At 41.6% G+C, this 22830-nt stretch overlaps 1 protein-coding gene across 1 annotated transcript in view; it reads right to left on the reverse strand.

Moving 5' to 3' along the window:
• Nucleotides 1–1969: 1969 nt before the first annotated feature.
• The window catches only part of LOC128688571 (nephrin-like), a 35433-nt gene continuing 14572 nt past the window's right edge, over nt 1970–22830 (reverse strand). Inside the window, exons 5-11 of the mRNA XM_053776447.2 lie at nt 20474–20625; nt 19448–19592; nt 16731–16861; nt 15715–15874; nt 11945–12763; nt 6937–7085; nt 1970–3500 (exon numbers count right to left, since the gene is read on the reverse strand). Coding sequence (XP_053632422.2) covers nt 2982–3500; nt 6937–7085; nt 11945–12763; nt 15715–15874; nt 16731–16861; nt 19448–19592; nt 20474–20625 — 2075 coding nt within the window. The 3' untranslated portion in view covers nt 1970–2981. The remainder of the gene's footprint in view (nt 3501–6936; nt 7086–11944; nt 12764–15714; nt 15875–16730; nt 16862–19447; nt 19593–20473; nt 20626–22830) is intronic.

The following is a 22830-nucleotide window of genomic DNA, read 5'->3' on the forward strand; positions in this document are numbered from 1 at the left end:
TATATATATATATATATATATATATATATATATATATATATATATATATATATATATATATATATATATATATATATATATATATATATATATATATATATATATAAATATATATATAATATATATAGAGGGCTCTGGTGGCCTGGTGGTTAACGCTCTCGCTTCACACGGTGAGGGCCTGGGTTCGATTCCCAGGCCGGGTTGGAACATTGGACGTGTTTCTTTCCACCTGTTGTCTATGTTCCCCATCAGTAAAATGGGTACCTGGGTGTTAGTCGACTGGTGTGTGGTCGCATCCTGGGACACTGACCTAAGGAGGCCTGGTCACAGACCGGGCCGCGGGGGCGTTGACCCCCGGAACTCTCTCCAGATATATATATATATATGAAAGCAATTTCCAGAATGACTCCACTATAAATTGATCTGGCAAAAATAAGATGATTCAGGTCAGTGATCTTAGTCTTGGTTGTTACCTTAATGCTTCCCAGTTTCTTTGAGTCTCACTTTCACTCTTTTTCAATTCACCTTTCTCATTCAGGTAAAGAATGAGGTCATAAGATAGGTGCTGATTCAGCTCTTAGATTCATGAAGTAATTTATTGTTGTTACTATTTCATGTGTGTGTACTCACCCACTTGTGTTTACGGGTGTTGAAACTCAGTTCCTGATTATTATTATTATAATCAAGGGGGAAGCGCTAAACCCGGAGGATTATACAGCGCCTGGGGGGGGGGATGTGGAAGGCATTCAGGCTTAATTCGGGGAACTGGAGCACAGATCCAATTCCCTAAATCAAGAGCCCCTCACCAACATCAAGGAACCTTCCTTGAGGGGTCAGTTCCTGAACCCGCTGTGTGTGTGTGTGTGTCCAGATGAGTGTGTAGTTGTGTGTGTGTGTCCAGGTGAGTGTGTAGGTATGTGTGTGTGTGTGTGTGTGTGTCCAGGTGAGTGTGTAGGTGTGTGTGTGTGTATCTTTACTCACCCATATGCAATTTCAGGGTCGAGTCTCAGTTCCTGGGTCTGACTCATCTCTGGCCGCTGGATTGACTTTTCCGGGCTCAGAGAGTCTTATCGTATATGTTCTTAAACTACTTATGAATCTTGCCTATATCGCTCCATTGTTCAGGTCGTACAACTTCCTGACCACTCTGAAGAAATACTTCCTGATATCCCTGTGTTTCATCAATATTTTCAACTTCCACTGTGTCCTCGCGTATCTGTTACCCTACTCGCAAACAATCTAAGTCCACCCTATCAATTAATCTCAGCATTTTTTACAATGTGATCGTTTCACCCTAGTCTTTCTTTCCTCTAGTTTCACCAGGTTCAGCGCCCTTAACCTCTTAACTTTTCTTCATAGCACATACCTCTTAGCTCCAGGACCAGTCTGTTGCAAACCTCTGCACTCTCTCCATCTTCTCGACATGCTTGATCAGGTGTGGGTTCCACCCTTGTGTTGCGTACAAAATATAAGCCTGACACATGCTGTATACTGTGTCGTGAATGATTCCTTCCTTACTTTCCTGAAAGCTAATCTTATATTTGCTAGATGTGCGTCGTAACAGTTAATCGGTTGATGTGTTGAGGGAATATGCTCGGTATGATACCCATCCCAAGGTCCTCCTTGAGTGAGGTTGCAGTCTTTGTCCCCCGAACTTGTGGTCCTTCTGCGATTTTCATGAATGATACTCAGCTCATTCTGTCTGCGGTTCACCTCCATTTAAATGTAATAGACTTCTATTCAGGTATGTTTAAAGACTTTTTGATTGTATAAATCTCAAAAAGAAATCGTTTAGAGTATATAAGTTTCTTTAGATAAAAGCACTTGTGCAGTGCAGATCTATTTTCTTCTACCCTGACAAAATGATCTAACCGAATTATGTGAAAGTGGCTTGAATAATAGGAATACACTAATGGGGGATGAGGGGGAGGGGGTTGTATTATTATAGAAACAAAAAAAAAGTGTTGAAAATTTAATGATAGATGGTTAGAATGTCAAAAATCTGTTGAACACTTTTTTACAATCACACTGATGAAAGAAGTATTTCAATTAATTTAACACACAAAATATCTTACAAATACAAATAATCTATAATAACTTTAAACAATTCATTTATCATAATTATCCCATTTTTACAGTATCTTTTTTTCTACGGATTTGTGTCTTTCTTCAGTCCTGCTACTACACCTATAAGTGACCCATCTAATATTAGGTTCGTATGTTAGTGTGACTGCAAGTGGGTTATTAAGGATAAGATTTACCTGTACATTAATACCAAGAATATTTTACTCATTAAAATACAGATTTAAGTGAAATTTCAATGTATTTACAAAGAGAAAGAAAACTCGGTGAATTTTGTAATAGGATAATTACAGAATTTTTATCTTTAATCCTAAAGACAAAACTAATATCACTGTGCAATATTTTTATTGTACAAAAAGTAGGAAGTTTCAGCTTTCATTCAATATCATAGTTAAATTTGTTATTATTTAGTAATGTGATAAGTTTTTTAAGAATCTTTAAAATTACGTCATTTATTGCTAAAGTCATTGTTTGCTTTTGTTACTTGTTTCACTTGTCGGATCAGATAGTATAAAAGGTAGTTCAGATAAGCCATCATGTGATTCATTCTATAAGACTGATGTAAGTTTCAAATCAATCTTAGAAAGATAATGAATCTCACAGCTACATAAGTTTTGTGTTGGAAGATCAAAAACTTGAATGTGAATTATTTCGTTAGAGTAGCTTTAGTTCTGACTCAGCTTCTTACAGATATAAATAAATGCTAGACATAAGTCCTGGTAAAGAACAGCATTGATTCCGTCTAATTCTTAGGTTAACTGGAGAAACATTCAAATTTGGTGAACAGAATTTAGCAAGAGTTCTAGATTCAGTGGAAGATGAGCCATTTATTGGCTAACACAATTCGTTCTCCGGGGAAAGAGGAAGTGGAAGGAGCCAAAGCCAATACGAGTGGATTGTTACACTTCACTTTCTTTGTGGTCACTCATGAGAGGCGTCTCTGCTGTGGCCTGCTCGTCTTCTTCTGGGTGGATGGGCGGGGTCAATGGGGGTCCTCGAAATTCTTGTGGTGGCGGCGTGTGCGTGGCTTGGGCCAAACTCTCAAAGTCCCTAGCTATAGCTTCCTGGGAACACATGGCACCCATTACTATACCGCTTCCAGTGCACACACTGCCGCCCATTCCACCTATACTAGCACCCTTGCTTCTACCCATGCTTCCGCCCATCTCACCACTCATAACTCCGACCACGCTGCCACAAAGACTGCTACCCATCAACCCATCCACGGAACTTACGACAATCCCACCGCTGCCACAACTGATGACAGGGACGACGTTCCTAGACAGAGGGACACTCGGTACAGCGTGATCTATCTGGGCGTAAATACTGGGCTCTTGCTTGCGCCGGGAGAAGGTTGCGGTGGGATAGTGAGCGACGCCGCGAGGTAAGGTCAGTTCTGCATACATTAGCTCCATGTTCTGTGGTGGAGATAAAGAAAAGTTGTTTAACACCATTGCACATCAGTTTCTTCCTATTAACAAGTGAAAATCAATCGAGGGATTACGTAAAGTTTCTCACATTTTACAGTTTTTGTTTTTCATGTAATTTCTTTTAACTAGTTTAGATTTGATTTCTGTGTTAATATTGGTTAAAATATATGAAAAAGGTATACAAAAATATTTTTAAACTATATTTTATTGTCTTCATTAGGGCGAACTTTGAGTAACCCCATTGTAACCCCATTGTAACCCCATTGTAACCCCATTGTAACCTCATTGTAACCCCATTGTAACCCCATTGTAACCCCATTGTAACCTCATTGTAACCTCATTGTAACCCCATTGTAACCCCATTGTAACCTCATTGTAACCCCATTGTAACCCCATTGTAACAACATTGTAACCCCATTGTAACCCCATTGTAACCCCATTGTAACCCCATTGTAACCCCATTGTAACCCCATTGTAACCCCATTGTAACCTCATTGTAACCCCATTGTAACCCCATTGTAACCCCATTGTAACCCCATTGTACTTGACCTTATAAACGCCACCTCCCACACCTACACTACCCCACCTCCCACACCTACACTACCCCACCTCCCACACCTACAGTACTCCACCTCCCAAATCTACTCTACCCCACCTCCCACACCTACACTACCCCACCTCCCACACCTACAGTACTCCACCTCCCAAATCTACTCTACCCCACCTCCCACACCTACACTACCCCACCTCCCACACCTACACTACCCCATCTCCCACACCTGCAGTACTCCACCTCCCAAATCTACTCTACCCCACCTCCCACACCTACACTACCCCACCTCCCACACCTACACTACCCCATCTCCCACACCTGCAGTACTCCACTTCCCACATCTACTCTACCCCACCTCCCACACCTACACTACCCCACCTCCCACACCTACACTACCCCACCTCCCACACCTACAGTACTCCACCTCCCACATCTACTCTACCCCACCTCCCACACTTACACTACTCCACCTCCCACACCAACACTACCGCACCTCCCACACCTACACTACCCCACCTCCCACACCCACGCTAAATCCCACACCTACACTAAAGCACCTCCCACGCCCACACTAAATCCCACACCTGCAGTACCCCACCTCCCACACCCACGCTAAATCTCACACCTACAGTACCCCACCTCCCACACCCACACTAAATCCCACACCTACAGTACCCCACCTCTCACACCAACACCATTTCCCACACCTACAGTACTCCACCTCCCACATCTACACTACCCCACCTCCCACACCTACAGTGCCCCACCTCCCACACCCACACTAAATCCCACACCTACAGTACCCCACCTCCCACACCAACACCAATTCCCACACCTACAGTACTCCACCTCCCACAACTACACTACCCCACCTCCCACACCTACACTGCCCCACCTCCCACACCCACGCTAAATCACACTCCTACACTACCCCACCTCCTACACCCACGCTAAATCCCACACCTACACTAAAGCACCTCCCACACCCACACTAAATCCCACACCTACAGTACCCCACCTCCCACACCTACACTACCTCACCTCCCACACCCACGTTAAATCCCACGCCTACACTAAACCACCTCCCACACTCACACTAAATCCCACACCTACAGTATCCCACCTCCCACACCTACAGTACCCCACCTCCCACACCTACACTACCCCACCTCCTACACCCACGCTAAATCCCACACCTACAGTACCCCATCTCCCACATCTACATTAAATTCCACACCTGCAGTACCCCACCTTCCACATCTACACTAAATCCCACACCTGCAGTACCCCACCTTCCACATCCACACTAAATCCCACACCTACAGTACCCCACCTCACACACCCACGCTAAATCCCACGCCTACAGTACCCCACCTCCCACACCCACACTAAATCCCACACCTACAGTACCCCACCTCCCACATCCACACTAAATCCCACCCCTACAGTACTCCACCTCCCACATCCACACTAAATCCCACACCTACAATACTCCACCTCCCACACTCACACCATCTCACACTCCACCTCACCCACCCACCCCTCCTCACACTCCACCTCACACACCCACCCCACCTCACGCTCCACCTCACACTCCACCTCACACTCACCCCACCTCACACACCCACCCCACCTTACACTCCACCTCACACTCCCTCCTCACACTCCCACTCCACCTCACACTCGACCTCACACTCCACCTCATACTCCACCTGAAACACCCACCCCACCTCACACTCCTACTCCACCTCACACTCCACCTCACACACCCACTCCACCTTCCACTTCGCAGCAAATATTTCAGTTGGATAAATGTAAATGTATTTAAGTTCTCGTTTTTTTTTTACTCTGACTTCTTAGATGTGATCTCATTCCCTATTCATAGTCGTCTGCTCGAGCATACCTTTAAGCCCAAACTTCCATGTTCCTCCCTTTACCTATTCGTAATTAAATTTCCAGCAGTCTCCTCCAACTTCCAGGCATTAATCTCTCACCAAAATGCTCGTCCTGTTGCAGTTATAATGAGCCTTTTAATAAACCTTTCTTGGAGTTTCATTAACAGAAATTTCCACCATTAATATTGCCACTTCCCATTTTACTGGAAAGTTCTGTGTATCTCTGGCAAAGCTGTCGAGTATTGTCTTAGTTACTTCGTCTCTTCCTCGCTATTTCCTCATTTTGCTCCATCTTGAGACATTGTAATTTACAAGTAATAGTTACTCCTGGAATATAATCACTGAATCTTCACTGGGTACCGAACCTATTGTAGCATATGCTTAATGATATCCTGGTCTCCTTTGTCAAGTGTACCAGCTGAGTATGAAGATGTAAGATATATTGTATAAGATGGTATATGAGAGGACTACATAGCTGGCTTTTGATCCACAATATAAGAATCATATAGAAATGGTGATCCAAACACTGGATGTTACCACTTTGTAAATGTTATTTAGAATAGGAAAACTTCACATTACAGGTGTCCCAAAATGTAATTATCATGACGGATTGTGTTGCTGCTGACTGGGGAATTCCTGCAATGTAACAATCTTATATGTAGATTCATAGAATATGTTAGCTGCAAATTACAAGTAATTCAACCATGTAACTCTAGCCGCTCACTGAGGATGCTCCTCCCACATAATTCTTATACAGAACAATGCAGCCACAGGCTGTGGAATATTGGAGCCGCGCTCTGCGGGAGTTCTCTAAATGTAACTATCATTCACTCTAGGGTAGACACATCATGCTGGTTCAGCCTTGTCACTTTCTTACAACTTAGGAATGCAGGTCAATATTTTAATTCCAAATTTGTTGCATTAAAAAAATAGCTTTTCTCCTTAAGATTCCGCCTCCTACCCACGGAAGACCGACCTGAGGACTGCTGGATGATATGGGTCTAGGCGTCCTGGGATAGGAGCCGTATGCAGTGCTGGGATAGGGGACGGAGGCGCAGATGTGGACACTACCAAAACCACCTTCGTCTGGGGTAGTTGGGCTCTTGTTCTCGGTCTCGTCATTACCTGCAGGTGAAAGGAATGCCATAACATTACACAAATAACCCGCACTTAGCAGAAAGTAACTTAGGACGACGTTCGTTCCGACTTGGACCATTAACTAGTTACACCTGTTATACCTGTCACACTTGTTATACCAGTTACACCTGCTATACCAGTCACACTTGTTATACCAGTTACACCTGCTATACCAGTCACACTTGTTATACCAGTTACACATGTTATACTTGTCACACCTGTTATACCTGGTTACCTGGATTACCTGGAGGTTACCTGGAGGTTGTTCCGGGGATCAACACCCCCGCGGCCCGGTCCATGACCAGGCCTCCCGGTGGATCAGGGCCTGATCAACCAGGCTGTTACTGCTGGCCGCACGCAGTCCAACGTACGAGCCACAGCCCGGCTGATCCGGCACTGACTTTAGGTATCTGTCCAGCTCTCTCTTGAAGGCAGCCAGGAGTTTATTGGTAATTCCCCTAATGCTTGATGGGAGGCTGTTGAACAGTCTTGGGCCCCGGACACTTATGGTGTTTTCTCTTAGTGCACCAATGACGCCCCTACTTTTAATTGCGGGCATTTTGCATCGCCTGCCCAGTCTTTTACTTTCGTAGGGAGTGATTTCTGTGTGCAGATTTGGGACCATTCCTTCCAGGATTTTCCAAGTGTAGATTATGATATATCTCTCCCTCCTGCGTTCCAACGAGTACAAGTCAAGTGCTTCCAAGCGTTCCCAGTAGTTAAGGTGCTTGACAGAACTTATACGTGCAGTAAAGGATCTCTGTACACTCTCTAGATCTGCGATTTCACCTGCTTTGAATGGAGATGTTAATGTACAGCAGTATTCCCGCCTAGAGAGAACAAGTGATTTGAAAAGGATCATCATTGGCTTGGCATCTCTCGTTTTGAACGTTCTCAGTATCCATCCTATCATTTTCTTTGCACTTGTGATCGTGGCACTGTTGTGATCCTTGAAAGTGAGATCCTCAGACATTACTACTCCCAGGTCCCTTACATTATTTTTCCGCTCTATTGTATGGCCAGAGTTTGTAGTATATTCTGTTCTAGTTATTATCTCCTCCAGTTTTCCATAACGGAGTAGTTGGAATTTGTCCTCATTGAACATCATGTTGTTTTCCGTTGCCCACTGGAAAACTTTGTTTATATCTTCTTGGAGGTTAACCGCGTCCTCAGCAGATGACAGCCTCATGCAGATCCTAGTATCATCCGCAAAGGATGATACGGTGCTGTGATGTATATCTTTATGTCTGATATGAGGATGAGGAATAAGATGGGGACAAGTACTGTGCCTTGTGGAACAGAGCTCTTCACTATGACAGCCTCCGATTTAACTCTGTTGACCACTACTCTTTGTGTTCGATTTGTTAGGAAGTTGAAGATCCATCTCCAGTCACACCTATTATATCAGTCACACCTGTTATACCAGTTACACCTGTTATACCAGCCACAACTGTTATACCAGTCACGCCTTATTAAACTAGTTACACCTGTTATACTTGTCACACCTGTTATACCAGTCACACCTTGTTAAACAAGTTACACCTGTTATACCAGTCACACCTGTTATACCAGTCACACCTTGTTAAACAAGTTACACCTGTTATACCAGTCACACCTGTTATACCAGTTATATTTGACTACCTTAAAAATAGTTTTATCAAGTATTTTACTGTGGTTTATCAACCTGTCTTCCTAGAGCAATTGTCGATTTCCCAAATACAAGTTTAAAGAAATTCTTCCATATAAATTGTTAGGTACGCCCGAGGGGGACGTTCAGTGCTTGCCAGAGTTACGCCCGAGGGGGACGTTCAGTGCTTGCCAGAGTTACGCCCGAGGGGGACGTTCAGTGCTTGCCAGAGTTACGCCCGAGGGGGACGTTCAGTGCTTGCCAGAGTTACGCCCGAGGGGGACGTTGAGTGCTTGCCACAGTTCATTTTTCTTTTCCTTTAAATTTTCGTTTCATCTGCCATAAGACTCATGCCTCATCCGACAGGTTTTAAATTTTCTACGCTGGTGGACCGAGATTCCAGGAACAATTGGTATGTTTTGGTGTCTGATGAAAAAAAGTTGTTGAACCCATTTCCAGCATCCTGGAATGGCTCCGACAACTTACAAAAACTCTACATCGTAGCTTAAAACGTTGGCAAACAGATGTAGGAGAGTGTAATTCAGGGGTTAAGTCGTACATCTGTCAATTTTATTGTGTAAAATAGTGTGAAATTTTAATTCCTCCTGAGTCACGTTAAAAACATTTATGCCTGCCTCTTCTGAATGACTTCAATATATAACAGCTGATGCATCTTACCACCAGGATAGCACACTTAATTAAACCCAGCTTGTGTGCAGAAATATTTATCATTGCACTAAAGTTTTATTCATTAAAATTAGAATAATTTGAATCCGTGCGATAACTAGAGAAATCTCGTCTCATCGGTTTTAATTCATGCGATCCAAGAGTTTCTGTGGTATTTGTCTACTTTTCCATTTATTGGCGTTATGGTATGTTGCAATTCGTTAATTTTTACTTATTGCTCATTGGAAAACCCGCACTGATACAGTTACCAACACCTCCGCGATCTGAAGGTCTGAACCTATGGCAAACCAGCCTTTCATATCCCAGACATAGGTCATTCCTTCATATCCCAGACATAGGTCTTTCCTTCATATCCCAGACATAGGTCTTTCCTTCATATCCCAGGCATAGGTCTTTCCTTCATATCCCAGACATAGGTCTTTCCTTCATATCCCAGACATAGGTCTTTCCTTCATATCCCAGACATAGGTCATTCCTTCATATCCCAGACATAGGTCATTCCTTCATATCCCAGACATAGGTCTTTCCTTCATATCCCAGACATAGGTCATTCCTTCATATCCCAGACATAGGTCTTTCCTTCATATCCCAGACATAGGTCTTTCCTTCATATCCCAGACATAGGTCTTTCCTTCATATCCCAGACATAGGTCTTTCCTTCATATCCCAGACATAGGTCATTCCTTCATATCCCAGACATAGGTCATTCCTTCATATCCCAGACATAGGTCTTTCCTTCATATCCCAGACATAGGTCTTTCCTTCATATCCCAGACATAGGTCTTTCCTTCATATCCCAGACATAGGTCTTTCCTTCATATCCCAGACATAGGTCATTCCTTCATATCCCAGACATAGGTCATTCCTTCATATCCCAGACATAGGTCTTTCCTTCATATCCCAGACATAGGTCTTTCCTTCATATCCCAGACATAGGTCATTCCTTCATATCCCAGACATAGGTCATTCCTTCATATCCCAGACATAGGTCTTTCCTTCATATCCCAGACATAGGTCTTTCCTTCATATCCCAGACATAGGTCTTTCCTTCATATCCCAGACATAGGTCTTTCCTTCATATCCCAGACATAGGTCTTTCCTTCATATCCCAGACATAGGTCATTCCTTCATATCCCAGACATAGGTCATTCCTTCATATCCCAGACATAGGTCTTTCCTTCATATCCCAGACATAGGTCTTTCCTTCATATCCCAGACATAGGTCATTCCTTCATATCCCAGACATAGGTCATTCCTTCATATCCCAGACATAGGTCTTTCCTTCATATCCCAGACATAGGTCTTTCCTTCATATCCCAGACATAGGTCTTTCCTTCATATCCCAGACATAGGTCATTCCTTCATATCCCAGACATAGGTCTTTCCTTCATATCCCAGACATAGGTCATTCCTTCATATCCCAGACATAGGTCTTTCCTTCATATCCCAGACATAGGTCATTCCTTCATATCCCAGACATAGGTCTTTCCTTCATATCCCAGACATAGGTCATTCCTTCATATCCCAGACATAGGTCTTTCCTTCATATCCCAGACATAGGTCTTTCCTTCATATCCCAGACATAGGTCTTTCCTTCATATCCCAGACATAGGTCTTTCCTTCATATCCCAGACATAGGTCTTTCCTTCATATCCCAGACATAGGTCTTTCCTTCATATCCCAGACATAGGTCTTTCCTTCATATCCCAGACATAGGTCTTTCCTTCATATCCCAGACATAGGTCTTTCCTTCATATCCCAGACATAGGTCTTTCCTTCATATCCCAGACATAGGTCTTTCCTTCATATCCCAGACATAGGTCATTCCTTCATATCCCAGACATAGGTCATTCCTTCATATCCCAGACATAGGTCTTTCCTTCATATCCCAGACATAGGTCTTTCCTTCATATCCCAGACATAGGTCTTTCCTTCATATCCCAGACATAGGTCTTTCCTTCATATCCCAGACATAGGTCTTTCCTTCATATCCCAGACATAGGTCATTCCTTCATATCCCAGACATAATTCCTTCCTTCATAACATAAATATGTCTTCCTTCACAGTACAGGCACATTTCTCTAGATGTTTCGACCGTCTCCTTTCCATATTCTACATACAGGTTTGTTGTGATTTGTCTCACACTGAATTATGACATATAATATTCATATTTCTATACGATTATGTATAATTTGTGCTGTGCACGAACTAGCAAGAAACGGTACAAATAAAATGACGAATTCCGCTATAATTTTCTTGAAAATATATTTCCACGCTGTGGCTGTGTTTCATGAAGCAAGTGCAGTTAAATGTATATTGGAAAAGTAAATTTGCAAGAAAAACTATAGAAAATGAGCAAAAAAGTGCTGTGCAATGGGGCTTAATACATTCTGGTCAGACAGCGGAGGTAAGAAGTTAATATATACTATATAAGTTTTGTCTCATTTTCTTCGAGTGGTCACTCTGGTGTACTGAAATTCAAGGGGTTTCGTTAGTGTTATGCTACTTCAACTCTAAAATCTTAGCGACTTACCGTTGGCTGGAATGAGGTCAGGATTGTTGTCATCTAAGTCCCGAGTCTCAGCCAGGGAGGTCTGCAAGGTAATATTTTTGCTTCTTGGATGTCGTTTTTTCTTGAGGGTGACCACTAATACTGCCACCAGCGCCACCAACACCAGTGACGCCACCACTCCCACCACCACCGCCAGAATGGGAGTGATGGACACCTCTTCATCTGGAGGAGGCTTAACTTGGGCAGTGCGTCTCTCTGCCACGTCTTTAATGGTATAGCCAGCGAGGTACCTTCTTTCACTTACGCCCCTTTCGTTGGCAGCGTAAACATGCACAACATATGAGGTCCCTGGTTCAAGGCCTCGCAGAGAAAACTCCGGAGCGGTGTTTTCCGTAATGTTGAGTAGCAGACGTTTAGTCTCTGCCTCATAAATCTCGATAATGAACCTTTGCACCAGGCCGCCATCGTAACCAGGTACACAGTGCACTTTCATCGTCTCCGTTGTTTGGTTAGTAAGACTGCAGCTCTCAGGAGGATTGGGTTTGCTGGCAGCGACCACCTTAAAAGCACAAGGTTTCTTCTGTCTGCCGAGGGAGTTGCTACCCCAACACAGTAAAGTGCCGTAGTCCAACTCAGTGCGGGCCACGTAGGAGAGGGAGGACTGGAGCCCCTGTGTCACCACGTGATTCTCAGCGATGTCAACAACATCGCCACTGCTGTTAAATCGCCAGAAGAAATGAACAACAGGAGGCACAGCATCCAGTCGACATGTGATGGAAACTTCTTCGTTCTTGGCGGCTCCGTAGACGTGGACCTGACCTGAGGCGCACACAGGGGCATCTGACGGTACAGAGAAGATTGATAAGAAACTTATTAACTTATCATAGTGCTCTGGTCAGTGCTATATAAACACTTCGTTTATTTGTAAAGGTAAACAGAAAATTTCAGCCTGTATCTGAAGATAACCGAAATATTCAGTTAATCTTTTTTTATTTTCCAAATAGTTGGTTTATATCTCAAGTTTGTCTTGTTTAAGGGGCTGGAATGTGACTTATGAGGACATGAAGTAACAACTCGATGATTGATTTAAGTCTAAGTAGAATTTTCTGAGGGAGATGAAAATTTAAATTATAGAGGTTTAGCCGACTTAAAAATGGTAATTTTTTTTTATCATCAACGACTATGAAGATGTGTCCTGATCACATGTATCTCTGACAGCATCAACTACAATACAAGAAAGAGAAAGATTACCAGTTCTGTGTATTTTGAGTTAACCCGCTCCTTTCCATACGGCTTCCTGACTATAGATTACCTTGAAAATTGTGCATAAAATCCCCTAATGTGAAGTAAACTATTATTAGTGAATTAATGATTTTTTTTGGCATAAATGGGAAAAGAAAAGAGTTCTTCAGTAAAGAATACATTATCTTGCAAGGTCATCTATGAATCAGTGCTGGCTCAGATTTTCTGGATTTCTGTGCTAGAGTTAAAGCCTATCTGTTGTACGGGTATCATTAAGATTGAATTTCACCGGTTAACAAGTCAAGAGTTCTTCAAACCAAACACTCACTTTGTTTAATTGTACAGAGAAATACACACCTGTTGGTTACATAACCTGTGTTTGATACTTAGACGAAGATACAAGCCTTCAGCAGGCTTACGGACGATGTTTCGCTAGCATACATGTCTTACCTATACAATATTGTCTTATTAATACTATAGACTCAGTTAAAGCAACACGGAGTAAAAGTTTGCATTCGGCTTCTCAGTCAGAGTGTTACATAATGATACAAATTTATTTAATTTATGCTCTGAGACGAATGTCTTTTGTATAACCTCAACTAAATTTGACCAGGAAGTAATATCTGTAGTTATGTTTCATGTTAAAGAGTTAAATAAATAATGCATTTCAAAATCAGAGTTAAGAGGAAGGCAGGGAAAGATGATTCTTTCCCTGCAAACATAAGTAGATAAATATAATTAAAGGGATGACAGCTGGCATGCGTACGTACACACACGCACACACACACACACACACACACACACACCTATCCAAGCACGTAAAAAACTAGAGAAAGTCTAAAGATTTGCAACAAGACTAGTCCCAGAGCTAAGAGGTATGTCCTACGAGGAGAGGTTAAGGGAAATCAACCTGACGACACTGGAGGACAGGAGAGATAGGGGGGACATGATAACGACATACAAAATACTGCGCGGAATAGACAAGGTGGACAAAGACAGGATGTTCCAGGGAGGGGACACAGAAACAAGAGGCCACAATTGGAAGCTGAAGACACAGATGAGTCAGAGAGATATTAGGAAGTATTTCTTCAGTCATAGAGTTGCCAGGCAGTGGAATAGCCTAGAAAGTGATGTAGTGGAGGCAGGAACCATACATAGTTTTAAGACAAGGTTTGATAAAGCTCATGGAGCGGGGAGAGAGAGGGCCCAGTAGCAACCGGTGAAGAGGCGGGGCCAGGATCTAAGACTCAACCCCTGCAACCACAAATAGGTGAGTACAAATAGGTGAGTACACACACACACACACACACACACACACACACACACACACACACAAACACACAAACAGTTTAGTTGTTCTGTACAGAGCTGTTTATACGGTATACAAGCAAGGGCACAGACTAGAAGCTCGTTCGCTAGTACAAGCTACAGTCTGAGGAAGTTATTATACCCATCTAGATGAAATTTGAGGAACGAAAATATGGGAACCCAAACAGAAAAGAAAGAAGAGCCAAGGAGGAAGAATAAGGGCATGAGTAGACCGAGTGGGAACTGACTGTTGCAGGACTTAGGTACAAAATGGAACAAGAGTGGGAAAAAGAATTTAGAGACTTGCAAAAAAAGATGTTGAGGAAGGAACAGAAAGTATCTACAGAAAACAAAGAACAGAAGAGAACTGCAGCCGCTGAGGGAAAGAAAAAGACATGGAAGCAGGAACTGTAACAGCAGGTGAGAGGGATGGAAGGAAGAGAAAGGGTAACAAACAGAACCTCTGGAGATGCAGGAGATGACAAGGAGAACAGCAAAGGAATTGTTCAAAGCAGACACAGTAATCTACATGTTTCAATACAGATGGTCTCAGACCGGGCCGCGGGGGCGTTGACCCCCCAAACTCTCTCCAGGTAAACTTTAGGTAAGATTCATGTTACTTAAACTTGCAGGTGGGAAGGTCAAAGTGATCCAGCTGACATAATTTGAGAGAGATTAAAGCAGCTAAACCTGACGACATTAGAGGAAAGATGGACTAGAAGTGATATGATAAAAACGTACAAAATACTGGGAGGAATTAATAGGGTTGACAGAGACAGGTTGTTCGAAAGTCGCAAAACAAGAACACGAGAGCACAGCTGGAGGTTTGAAAGTATTTCTTCAGACTCAGAGTTATCAGGAGGTGGAACGATCTGGACAGCGAAGTGGTAGCGTCAGAATCCACAAGTAGCTCTAAGAATATGTATAAACCATACCCCCGGCCGGGATTGAACCCGCGGTCATAGAGTCTCAAAACTCCAGCCCGTCGCGTTAGCCACTAGACCACTAGACCGCGGATTCAATCCCGGCCGGGGGTATGGTTTATTTGCAATCGTGTCATTACGATTTCTTGAGTCAATATGTATAATATTGCTCACGTAGCCAGGAGAGAATGAACCCGGTAGAGACCAGCAGAGAGGTGAGGCCAGGTGCTGAGACTAGGCCCTTGCAACTACAATTAGGTGAGTACACACACACACACACACACACACACACACACACACATCAATTGTTGTTCCTACATTGAACTTTGAGAACGACAGCATTGCTCTGGCCGTCACCCTCAATGTTGGAAGCGACGCAGGTATAGAGACCAGTGTGTTGTCGACGAAGTCTCTGTATCACCAGACTCTGGTTGCTGATGATCACTCCCACAGACACATTGTGTTGCACCTGCACTCCCTGCATCAGCCAGGCACATCCAGCACGCACGAACAGGAGAAAATAGTTATTTTGATTAATTAAAAGACAATTCTGTTGCATTTTTGCATATCTCATCTTGTACAAGAGCAACACACACACGCACACGCACACACACACACACACACACGCACGCACACACACACACACACACACACACACATATATATATATATATATATATATATATATATATATATATATATATATATATATATATATATATATATATATATATGTATGCCGAATACTTTAAACTTGCGATTTTGGCTTAAATATCAACGCTCCTCTTGCCGAATAAGGCAAGCGAAAATTTTTATATGTAATAATTTCGCAAAAGTCATTCTGAACACAACGAAAAAAAATATATTTCATTGTATTTGCTTATTATCAAATTATTGTAAACTTATCTAAAATATATTTAGCTGGATTTGGCTAAATTAAATTGCGCTTTTTATAATAAGGTTAGATAAGTTTTCTAAGGTTCTTTTGGTACAAAATTATTAATTTTTACGTTAACATAAATTAAAAAAAATATCTTTACGTATAAAAATTATTAATTATTTCAAGGGGGAAGCGCTAAACCCGGAGGATTATACAGCGCCTGGGGGGGGATGTGGAAGGCATTCAGGCTTAATTTGGGGAACTGGAGCACAGATCCAATTCCCTAAATCAAGAGCCCCTCACCAACATCAAGGAACCTTCCTTGAGGGGCGTATAAGAGAAAAATTTAGAAAGGATTTAATTTTAAATGAGTTTTTTCTAACTGACCACTTTCACCTATTCAGCACGACATATATATTAATGTATGTGTGTATGCGGACAATAACTGACTTACATTATGATACCAGAGGACCTTGTACACGTAAGGATGAGCTCGAACATTACACTCAAAGTACACATCGTCTCCTTCCTTTATTTCATCAGGACTAAGACTGCTGCCCATCGCTAGGTGCACTTGTGGGGTGTCTGTTGAAGATGAGAGTCGCAAGAATTATAGTTACAGCTCAGTAGCTGGAACAGATTGTTTTTAATCTAGAAAGTGGATATGAAACGTCACGAGCTATATTGTGAGAAAGGTCAGGATAGGAATAAAATTACTTTAAGTGCTCTAAGTAAAGTAAAAGAGTTAATAAGAGGAAGTAATGATATTACGGGGCGCTTACTGGAACATGTTTGGTGATGTTAGTTATCCTACGAAGGAAAAACACTTGCGTTCATTACTTCAGTGTTTTAGTGTTTTGCACAATTTTCTGTTATTTACTTTTCATGACAATGAAATTTCCTCTCCGGTTAAGGTGCAAACTTTCTGTATATATATATATATATATATATATATATATATATATATATATATATATATATATATATATATATATATATATATATATATATATAAAGCTAAAATCGCTGTGAAGTGAATCATAGCTTTTCTTCACTTTCAAGTCATTATAAATGCCTGACAACACGTTTATACTATAATATATATATTATATATATAATATATTATATATATAATATATTATATATATATAATATATAATATATTAAGTCTAAAAAATGTATATACAGTATACATATTACTTATCTGCTTATATAGTGAAATTCCAAAGAGCTTTCGTGATTTCTCACAATATCAACTAACGGTGCCTATGCAATAGCTGTGTATATGTAACAGTGGTGTTAATCACTAATTATATTAGGGGTTAAAAAAGGTTAGTAACTATTAGCTAGCTGGGTTGCTTCTTAGATAATACGGCTGGATGACAGGCCTTAAACTTAAAATTATCCAATAATACTTTAACCTAAAAATTTTTGTAACCATAAGTCAGAAACCTAACCTGCACTATTTTAAACTAACCTAATCAAGTTTAACCCCATTAAATCTAGCCTAACCTAACCTAATTAAACTTACCCTAACCTAACCTAAAATAAATGAACCTAACATAATGTAACCTAACGTAACCTTGCCTTACCTTACCAAACCTAACTTAACCTAATCTATCCTAATCTATCCTATCCTAACCAAACCCAACTAAACTTAACCTAACCTAATCTAAGTTAACCTAACCTACTCTAACTTAACGAAACCTAACCATACTTGAATAAACCTAACCTAACCTTATTTATCCTAACCTAATCTATCGTAATTTAACCTAACCTGATCTAACCTAACCTAACCTGTATTAACGAAGCCTAATTTAATCTAACCAAAGAAAATCTAAGCTTACCTCACCTAATCTAGTCTAATTTAACTTACACTAACCTAATTATTTTTCTTGCGTACAGAGTGTTTAACGTAGGTGATACAACAAAATAAATATATCATTGATTACCACGAGCGCCTCAAAATTTCTGTACAAAATATTGGTGAGCAGAACAGTAGCAGTCAAAGTGGAAGCGACACATTGACTCTGTTAAAGAAACTTAAATGAGAGAAATGTTCGCATGTCTCCCGACTGAGTTATACAGTAGTAAAGAGCATTATACATGTAAATCATTCTTCCCCTCAACCCATAGCATATTTCCCTGTAATCATCCATTCTCCCCAGAAAGTAAAACACTTTCCCCCTGAAAGAATAACAAGACCCCAGAAACTATAATAATTTCCCTAAAAACTATAACAAGCTCTCCTGAGCTTGGATATTATGTGTGTTTCAGTTCATGGTTAAATCAGATTAGTTCACCATCAACCATGCTTGTGAACATTAGGAATATGATTTAAAAGCTATATGTGTGTGTGTGTGTGTGTGTGTGTGTGTGTGTGTGTGTGTGTGTGTGTGTGTGTGTGTGTGTGTGTGTGTGTGTGTGTGTGTGTGTGTGTGTGTGTGTGTGTGTGTGTGTGTGTGTGTGTGTGTGTGTTTGTGTGTGTGTGTGTTGTGTGTGTGTGTGTGTGTGTGTGTGTGTGTGTGTGTTGTGTGTGTGTGTGTGTGTGTGTGTGTGTGTGTGTGTGTGTGTGTGTGTGTGTGTGTGTGTGTGTGTGTGTGTGTGTGTGTGTGTGTGTGTGTGTGTGTTTGTGTGTGAGTGTGTGTGTGTGTGTGTGTGTGTGTGTGTGTGTGTGTGTGTGTGTGTGTGTGTGTGTGTGTGTGTGTGTGTGTGTGTGTGTGTGTGTGTGTGTGTGTGTGTGTGTGTGTGTGTGTGTGTGTGTGTGTGTGTGTGTGTGTGTGTGTGTGTGTGTATGTGTGTGTGTGTGTGTGTGTGTGTGTGTGTGTGTGTGTGTGTGTGTGTGTGTGTGTATGTGTGTGTGTGTGTGTGTGTGTGTGTGTGTGTGTGTGTGTGTATATCTGTGTGTGTGTGTGTGTGTGTGTGTGTGTGTGTGTGTGTGTGTGTGTGTGTGTGTGTGTGTGTGTGTGTGTGTGTGTGTGTGTGTGTGTGTGTGTGTGTGTGTGTGTGTGTGTGTGTGTGTGTGTGTGTGTGTGTGTGTGTGTGTGTGTTTGTGTGTGTGTGTGTATGAGTTGTGTGTGTGTGTGTGTGTGTGTGTGTGTGTGTGTGAGTGAGTGTGTGAGTGTGATCTTACAATCAGTATCCCCGGTACAGGCAGGCGTGTCACCTCACACTGGACGTCGAGTTTCCACAGGTCGTGTAGTGGCTGGTGGTTTATCGCTGGAGACTCTGCCAAACACTTGAGGAACTTGCCGCCGTCCGCGTCATAAGGCACCAGCAGGAGTTTACTAAGTGTGACGTTGCCATTGCTCGCCGTCTGTCCGAGAGAGAGAGATTTATATCTGTTATACCTGTTGTTGGTACCGGGAATCCTGGTGCCCACAGCCCGCTCTGAGAGTAGGTCTCATAAACCGTAAAGGAAATATTTCAGAAATAAAATTTAGAAGCACAGTGGAAGGTAAATATTAACGTTAAGCTGAATGCTATTAAAAATGTGCAAGATTTGCATGCCATCATTATACGTTCATCAGAGAGGGAAAAATGAGCAGTGAATAGCAGCTGACAGGTAGTGCACACACACACACACACACACACACACACACACACACACACACACACACACACACACACACACACACACACACACACAAGAGCTATGAATCAACCCCTGTAATCACATACAGGTGAGAACACAAACAATATGAAAACAAAATCTTCCCGTCGTGTTGAAAATCTTCGTGAAACGTTTAAATCCAGACTAACGAGAGACCAGACAGTATTAGTAACTTACAAAGTTTCGAAAACAAACTTTCAAGTGTAAATGAAACATGTAAGAAACTTTTCTTTGAATACACTGTATAAATATTCATCAATGAAACGTCACCTCCCCCCTCCTCTCTCTCTCTCTCTCTCTCTCTCTCTCTCTCTCTCTCTCTCTTTCTCTCTCTCTCCCTCTCTCTCTCTCTCATCTTTTTCCATTGCTCCTTTAAATCGTTCTCCTTCACTTCAACCTCATTTCTTTCCTTATAATCCAATCTTTCTATCATGTTCTTTTCCTAATTCTTTCCTCAGTTCTCCGTCACTCATTCAGCTCTTTCCTTTTAGTTATTCTTATCCACCTCCCTTAAATATTTCCCTTCCCCTCGCTACCCCTTCCATCTATCCACCATCTCACATCCTCTCTGGTTGGTCACTCACAGAGATAGTAGCGTTGGTGAGGTGAACACCGTCTAGCCACCAGGTGAGGGAGGCTGGGGGTCGAGCTCCCGCACTCTGACACACCACCTCGTACACCTTCCCTGCAGATATGGCCTCGCGGGACGCTAGGATCTTCACAGACAGCGGCTTCACTGCAACAACATAGACGAAGGATAAGATTATATATATATATATATATATATATATATATATATATATATATATATATATATATATATATATATATATATATATATATATATATATATATATATATATATATTTATTTATTTATTTATTTATTTTTTTCAACAAGTCGGTCGTCTCCCACCGAGGCAGGGTGACCCAAAAAAGAAAGAAAATCCCCAAAAAGAAAATACTTTCATCATCATTCAACACTTTCACCACACTCACACATTATCACTGCTTTTGCAGAGGTGCTCAGAATACAACAGTTTAGAAGCATATACGTATAGAGATACACAACATATCCCTCCAAACTGCCAATATCCCAAACCCCTCCTTTAAAGTGCAGGCATTGTACTTCCCATTTCCAGGACTCAAGTCCGACTATATGAAAATAACCGGTTTCCCTGAATCCCTTCACTAAATATTACCCTGCTCACACTCCAACAGATCGTCAGGTCCCAAGTATCATTCGTCTCCATTCACTCCTATCTAACACGCTCATGCACGCTTGCTGGAAGTCCAAGCCCCTCGCCCACAAAACCTCCTTTACCCCGTCTTTCCAACCCTTTCGAGGACGACCCCTACCCCTCTTTCCTTCCCCTACTTTGATCCATTTTCTCTAAATGACCAAACCACCTCAACAACCCCTCTTCTGCCCTCTGACTAATGCTTTTATTAACTCCACACCTTCTCCTAATTTCCACACTCCGAATTTTCTGCATAATATTTACACCACACATTGCCCTTAGACAGGACATCTCCACTGCCTCCAACCGTCTCCTCGCTGCTGCATTTACCACCCAAGCTTCACATCCATATAAGAGTGTTGGTACTACTATACTTTCATACATTCCCTTCTTTGCCTCCACAGATAACGTTTTTTGACTCCACATATACCTCAACGCACCACTCACCTTTTTTCCCTCATCAATTCTATGATTAACCTCATCCTTCATAAATCCATCCGCCGACACGTCAACTCCCAAGTATCTGAAAACATTCACTTCTTCCATACTCCTCCTCCCCAATTTGATATCCAATTTTTCTTTATCTAAATCATTTGATACCCTCATCACCTTACTCTTTTCTATGTTCACTTTCAACTTTCTACCTTTACACACATTCTCAAACTCATCCACTAACCTTTGCAATTTTTCTTTAGAATCTCCCATAAGCACAGTGTCATCAGCAAAAAGTAACTGTGTCAATTCCCATTTTGAATTTGATTCCCCATAATTTAATCCCACCCCTCTCCCGAACACCCTAGCATTGACTTCTTTTATAACCCCATCTATAAATATATTAAACAACCATGGTGACATTACACATCCCTGTCTAAGACCTACTTTTACCGGGAAGTATTCTCCCTCTCTCCTACACACCCTAACCTGAGCCTCACTATCCTCATAAAAGCTCTTTACAGCATTTAGTAACTTACCACCTATTCCATACACTTGCAACATCTGCCACATTGCTCCCCTATCCACTCTATCATATGCCTTTTCTAAATCCATAAATGCAATAAAAACTTCCCTACCTTTATCTAAATACTGTTCACATATATGCTTCAATGTAAACACTTGATCTACACATCCCCTACCCACTCTGAAACCTCCTTGTTCGTCCGCAATTCTACATTCTGTCTTATATATATGTCTTATATATATATATGTCTTATATGTATATATATATAATATATATATGTATATATATATATATATATATATAATATATATATATAATATATATATAGCAATAACAACGCTGCGTTAGCCAGCTTTGCTGGAGAGGATGGGAGCGGGTGGATGGATGGAAGGGGTAGCGAGGGAGGGGAATAGTTAAGGGAGGTGGATATGTCGTGCCGAACAGGTAAAACTTGCGATTTTGGCCTAAATAGCAACGCTCTTGCCAAACAAGGCAAGCGAAAATTTGTGTATGCAAAAATTTCGCAAAATTCATTCCGAACCTAACGAAAAATATATATATTATTATTTGGTATATAATAGGTCCTATTTCATTCCTATTCACCTTGATAATCTTTTAGTAGATGTTCTGCTGTTTTATCTTGCTTAATTAGGGGACTGCGGTTATACGATACAGAATATCTCTCTTGCATCGTCCACCAAATGAAATACGTTGAAAACTTCCCTGTTAGACATTTTATACAC

This window comes from Cherax quadricarinatus, chromosome 13 (genome assembly GCF_038502225.1).
Source record: "Cherax quadricarinatus isolate ZL_2023a chromosome 13, ASM3850222v1, whole genome shotgun sequence".
Classification (NCBI taxonomy): Eukaryota; Metazoa; Arthropoda; class Malacostraca; order Decapoda; family Parastacidae; genus Cherax; species Cherax quadricarinatus.